Source organism: Micropterus dolomieu, unplaced genomic scaffold (assembly GCF_021292245.1).
Source record: "Micropterus dolomieu isolate WLL.071019.BEF.003 ecotype Adirondacks unplaced genomic scaffold, ASM2129224v1 contig_14135, whole genome shotgun sequence".
Classification (NCBI taxonomy): Eukaryota; Metazoa; Chordata; class Actinopteri; order Centrarchiformes; family Centrarchidae; genus Micropterus; species Micropterus dolomieu.
The window spans coordinates 3,549-9,519 of NW_025743121.1; the positions used below are offsets into that span (position 1 = coordinate 3,549).

The window sequence follows — 5,971 nt, forward strand, 5'->3', positions numbered from 1 at the left end:
GTCCAGAGGGTCCTGTACCCCTGACCCCGCCCTCCTGTGTAGTACAGTAGTATACAGTAAGTACACAGTAGTCCAGAGGGTCCTGTACCCCTGACCCCCCCTCCTGTGTAGTACAGTAGTACACAGTAAGTACACAGTAGTCCAGAGGGTCCTGTACCCCTGACCCCGCCCTCCTGTGTAGTACAGTAGTACACAGCAGTAGTCATGTTCACTGTTCTGACATTTAAATTAAAATGACATTGAAAACAATGAAAGTGATTAGCGTTCAAACGTGCAGGCTCCTCCCAGTGGGCGTGGCCTCTGAGCTGCCCTCAGCTGTCAGTCAGAGTCAGAATCGCCACTCGCCCTCTTCTCTCCTCAGTAACAAAAGTACTGCTGAACCGCAGTATTACTTTGACTGCTGCCGCTGGGTGAGTACACGCTGTACGTGCTGGACGGTTTTATTGAAAGACACAACAAACCTTTTGTCCTCTGTCTTTGTCTCCACATGAATGTGCTGCTGCAGATGAGTGTGTGAGCTGTGCTGGGGTGAAAATGAAGCGCTCCCTGGGGATCTGTCTGGTGATCTGCTCCGCTCTGATCGGACTCGGTACGTTTGTTTTATTAAAACTGTTTCTTAGCTGATTTAAGGTTTGTACCCAGCGACTGAGCAGGTGGGCTTGTCTGTGACGCACTGTGGGTTGTGTTTCTTTATGATGTTGTGGAAATTCACCTGCAAACTCTCAACATCATCAAAAGACTGAATTAATAAATGTCTTTACAAGGAGACCTTGATGTAAGAGTCAGCCGGGGTTTGTCTTCTTTAGTTTTGGCCGTCCACCCAAAGAGACAACTGTCATCCTGTCATGAGACGTCACGTCTATACGTTACTTGACCTGAACGTCTGGTTCCACTTCGTCTCCCGGCCCCATGTGGAGCGAGCAGACAGAGGCAGGTTTTAGTCAGTGAATAAAAGTAAAGCCACACGGGCTCCTGGAGTTTGGGAGGTTGGATACCTGTACGTTTGTAGGGTTTGGCTGGCTTTAGATATTAGATATGATATACTTGTATACATACAAGTTGTGCATTATTTCTTTTGGGTGAAGGTAAAACGGATCTTAAACAGTGTACGTTCACTTTTGGCCTCAGGTGACAGCGACGGTCGTTCAGGCCTCAGGTGGCTCTAAGGACCGTGACCAGTGTCGTTAAACAGCCAGCAGCACTAACGAACCAGCGGTATCTTTGATCCTGGCAAACTACCGCACTGAGGTTCAATAGCTGAGTTTCCTGTCTGTCAGATGAGAGACGAAACGTCTCCGAGTATCTTCAACCAAGTCCAGCTGCCCTTGATTAGAACCTTCCTTGGATAACTCTGAGCTGGAGGACTGAGAAGCTTCACAGACAGAGTCAAACCTTTTTAAATACAGGGACAAAACAAATGTTAAAGTCGCCACTTTATCAGGTTCACCCACGACCTTCATGAAGCTTGTGACGGTTTGACTTCAGAGGGTGAAGTCTGCGCTCATCAGGTGTCTGCCGGTGACGTCACCGTGGTTATTAAAAGCCAACACTGGAAGTGTCGTGAAGCTGATGAGATAAAGACAGTCCTTCTAATCACCAGGTCCAGGACTTCAACTGGGTTTCAGTAGATTACGTGTGTCATGAACCTGTAAATTAGCTTTTCTAATAGTCTGAATTCCTGGGGAATTTGATCCTGTGTACTCGCCGCGTGTGGTGATGCTAATAAACATAACACAAAGCTAACAGGTAAACAATCATCTTCACTGGTGGATGGTCCATGTAGACGACGGGGAACTAAAGAAACCACATCGATCTCTTTTACAGAGTTAAGTACAGTACGGTGTAATTCTAACCCTGTTTGGGGGGCAGATTTGTTTTCAAACGTTATGCCACACTTTTACAAGAGGAAGGACGGATTAGGACTAACAAGGATCAGGACAGCTAATGTTAGCCTAGACCCTGATAGACCTGGACGTGACCTGTAGCCCACAGACTGTCGTAGTCCAGGACTCGGACTCTACTGACTTTAAAATGTGTTCTGTTTCAGGATCAGCCATTCGCTGTTTCAGCTGTAAGGACTACACCGGCAGCTGCTCCAAACAACGAGACTGTAGCTATGACGACGCCTGTCTCACGCTCAACGAGAGAGGTACACCTGTACACCCTTACACCTGGACCTTACCAGAACCACAGGGAATACTGGATTCTGATTGGCCAGATCTCTAGCTGATTGATTTGGCTGTCCAGAGTTCCTGTAGGCAGATCCATGTTCCGCGATCCTGAAGGAACCAGATCAGTCTACATTTACATTTAATTATTTAGCTTTTATCCAGAGCGACTTACAGCTGCTGTACGTGCGGCACGCCTCTGGAGCAACGAGGGGTTAAGTGTCTTGTTCAGGGACACAATGGTGGATGGGTCACGCCAAAGGCAGGTGTCTTACCCATTGCACCCCATCGCCACCCCCCCGTCTCTTAGTCTACTGAGATTCTACTGTTGTGTGTCCCGCAGGTGGGATGACCTACCGTCAGTGTCTGAAGTATTCAGACTGCGAGTACGGCCGACTGTCCCAGATGTTCCCTCAGGTAACGACCACCTTCAGGGCTGCACCGTACATCATTTCAGCGTCGACCTCACCACGTGTGTGCACGTGCACGTCACCCAGCAGAGCGCTGAGCGTCACATGAGGCAGATTAACTCAAACGCGTCACGCTACAGCGTTATGATGCTGGACTTCCATGACTAATCTACCAGGAGGTCCGTCTGATATTTCATCATTTAGTCTGTAGAGGTTCTCGGATACTCGGAGTTTGATCCGCGTGCGCTTGTTTATCACACAGCCACAACCTGAAAATAAGCGCTGCCTGTTGGGCAGTTATAAAATGAGCAGTAACATTAACAGGCGTTAACTTTCAGATTCCTTTATGATGTGAACAACCACGAACCAAAGTCAGTAACACTTTCTATGAAGGTCATTGCTATGATGGCTTATGCATACATTGATAACACCATATAATGATGTTATAACAACTGTTACAATCACTTACAACGTGCATTAGGTGCTATAGCAAAGTTCATAACGTATTATGACCTTTTGATTTAATGTTTTATAACTAACAGTAATACCAGTTTATATCAATGTGTGGCAGAATCTCCGCTCATGTTCCATAGTACATTATAACCACCGACTCTGCCCCGTTATAAATACACTTTAGTCACTATTTAGAATTAGTGATATAAAATGGAATAACAGCTTATAGTAATGTTTAATGTTATATAGCATGTCTTTGTTTGCTTTAAGTAAAGTGTTAAATGTCCATCCCTGTATAATATATTACAGGTGGACATAATACCATATGAACTAATTATAAGACCTTATAACACGTAATTGTTTGCTTTAAGTAAAGTGACACATTTTATTTATGTTTCTTCACTTTATGAACAATCTGTATGAATTTTGATCATTTTGCAGTTTAGCACAACAACACAACATAATTCCATGAAGGAAACTCGTTCTCAGGGTGGCGAGAGATCGCTCAAGAGAAGACCTGCTGCAGACCATATAACATCACGGAAGCATCGTGGCAACCGCTGCACAAAATGTTTTAAAGAACATCTTAAAGGAACTGAATGGGAACACTGTTTGGGCAGTAGGGACGGCTGCCACGATGTCTCCAATTGTCCACTGCATCTGTTAGGGCCCGTCCACAGGCTCGCCATTCATCTGTTTGTATGTTAGAAAGTGAATATAAAAGTTGTTATAACGCCTTATGGAAGCATTACATCGTGTTATAAATATATAAGTCATTACAGCGAGGACCTTCATAGAAAGTGTTACCACAAAGTCTGAGTAAAAGATCCTCGAGTCATCAGCTAAAAAGCATGACGTGCTATAACAACTCCAAACCACCAGGAGGAAACCCAGACCAGTTCACCTGTTCACATTCATCACTGTGTACTCAAGGAACGCAGTCAATAAGCTCAGCTGGTGTTAATTAACACCATTTATAACAACAGTATAGTGTGGTGGTATTAACCGCCAGTACAAACCATTAAACCAGTACAACCAGTACAGTGTATTCATAATTAATAGCCAAAGGGAACTTCGCCGTCCTTAATCGAAAGTTGCTGCAGCAAGGAATTGTGGGATGGCATTATTTCCTTTCCTCTCCTTTGGGGAGCATCACTGTCAGTTTGGTTCACAGACGGCAGTCAAAAACAACAAATCCCCGATCAGCAATCAATAAAAATAGTGAACATGATAAACAAGGTAACATACTGTCATCATCATCAACACCACGGCACATTCAATCTGAAAACAGTGTGCACACTTTCACCACCGTTTCACACACTTTCACCATTGTTTCCAGGTTAAACGACATATGAAAGTGAAGTTGTAAACCGGTGTGAACAGTGTGAAAGGTTCGAAAAAGTGTAAAAGTTGGTGTGAAAGGTGTGAATAATGTGAACGGTGTGAATGGTGTGAGCGATATGAAAGGTGTGAACCAGTGGTAATGGTGTGAAAGGCGTGAAAGGTGTGAAAGGTGTAAATAATGTGAATGGCGTGAAAGGTGTGAACCAGTGGGAACGGTGTGAAAGGTGTGAATAATGTGAATGGCGTGAAAGGTGTGAATAATGTAAATGGTGTGAAAGGTGTGAATGGTGTGAATGGTGTGAATAATGTGAAAGTTGTGAACCAGTGGTAACGGTGTGAAAGGCGTGAAAGGTGTGAAAGGTGTGAATAATGTGAATGGTGTGAAAGTTGTGAACCAGTGGGAACGGTGTGAAAGGTGTGAATAATGTAAATGGTGTGAAAGGTGTGAATGGTGTGAATAATGTAAAAGTTGTGAACCAGTGGTAACAGTGTGAAAGGCGTGAAAGGCGTGAAAGGTGTGAATAATGTGAACGGTGTGAATGGTGTGAATAATGTGAACCAGTGGGAACAGTGTGAAAGGTGTGAATAATGTGAATGGCGTGAAAGGTGTGAATAATGTAAATGGTGTGAAAGGTGTGAATGGTGTGAATAATGTGAAAGTTGTGAACCAGTGGTAACGGTGTGAAAGGCGTGAAAGGTGTAAATAATGTGAACGGTGTGAATAATGTGAACAGTGTGAAAGTTGTGAACCAGTGGGAACGGTGTGAAAGGTGTGAATAATGTGAATGGCGTGAAAGGTGTGAATAATGTAAATGTGTGAAAGGTGTGAATGGTGTGAATAATGTGAAAGTTGTGAACCAGTGGTAACAGTGTGAAAGGCGTGAAAGGTGTGAAAGGTGTAAATAATGTGAATGGTGTGAATGGTGTGAATAATGTGAACCAGTGGGAACCAGTGGTAATGGTGTGAAAGGCGTGAAAGGTGTAAATAATGTGAACGGTGTGAATAATGTGAACGGTGTGAAAGTTGTGAACCAGTGGGAACAGTGTGAAAGGTGTGAATAATGTGAATGGCGTGAAAGGTGTGAATAATGTAAATGGTGTGAAAGGTGTGAATGGTGTGAATAATGTGAAAGTTGTGAACCAGTGGTAACGGTGTGAAAGGCGTGAAAGGTGTAAATAATGTGAACGGTGTGAATAATGTGAACAGTGTGAAAGTTGTGAACCAGTGGGAACGGTGTGAAAGGTGTGAATAATGTGAATGGCGTGAAAGGTGTGAATAATGTAAATGTGTGAAAGGTGTGAATGGTGTGAATAATGTGAAAGTTGTGAACCAGTGGTAACAGTGTGAAAGGCGTGAAAGGTGTGAAAGGTGTAAATAATGTGAATGGTGTGAATGGTGTGAATAATGTGAACCAGTGGGAACCAGTGGTAATGGTGTGAAAGGCGTGAAAGGTGTAAATAATGTGAACGGTGTGAATAATGTGAACGGTGTGAAAGTTGTGAACCAGTGGGAACAGTGTGAAAGGTGTGAATAATGTGAATGGCGTGAAAGGTGTGAATAATGTAAATGGTGTGAAAGGTGTGAATGGTGTGAAT

The 5,971-nt window shown here is 43.8% G+C and overlaps 1 protein-coding gene across 2 annotated transcripts in view; it reads left to right on the plus strand.

Moving 5' to 3' along the window:
• Nucleotides 1–340: 340 nt before the first annotated feature.
• The window catches only part of LOC123966739 (CD59 glycoprotein-like), a 7,895-nt gene continuing 2,264 nt past the window's right edge, over nucleotides 341–5,971 (plus strand). Inside the window, exons 1-4 of one of the 2 annotated variants that reach the window (XM_046042865.1) lie at nucleotides 360–410; nucleotides 506–589; nucleotides 2,048–2,149; nucleotides 2,512–2,585. In XM_046042865.1, coding sequence (XP_045898821.1) covers nucleotides 535–589; nucleotides 2,048–2,149; nucleotides 2,512–2,585 — 231 coding nt within the window. In that variant the 5' untranslated portion in view covers nucleotides 360–410; nucleotides 506–534. Of the gene's footprint in view, nucleotides 590–2,047; nucleotides 2,150–2,511; nucleotides 2,586–5,971 lie in introns of both variants that reach the window. The other variant, XM_046042864.1, reaches the window with a different exon arrangement.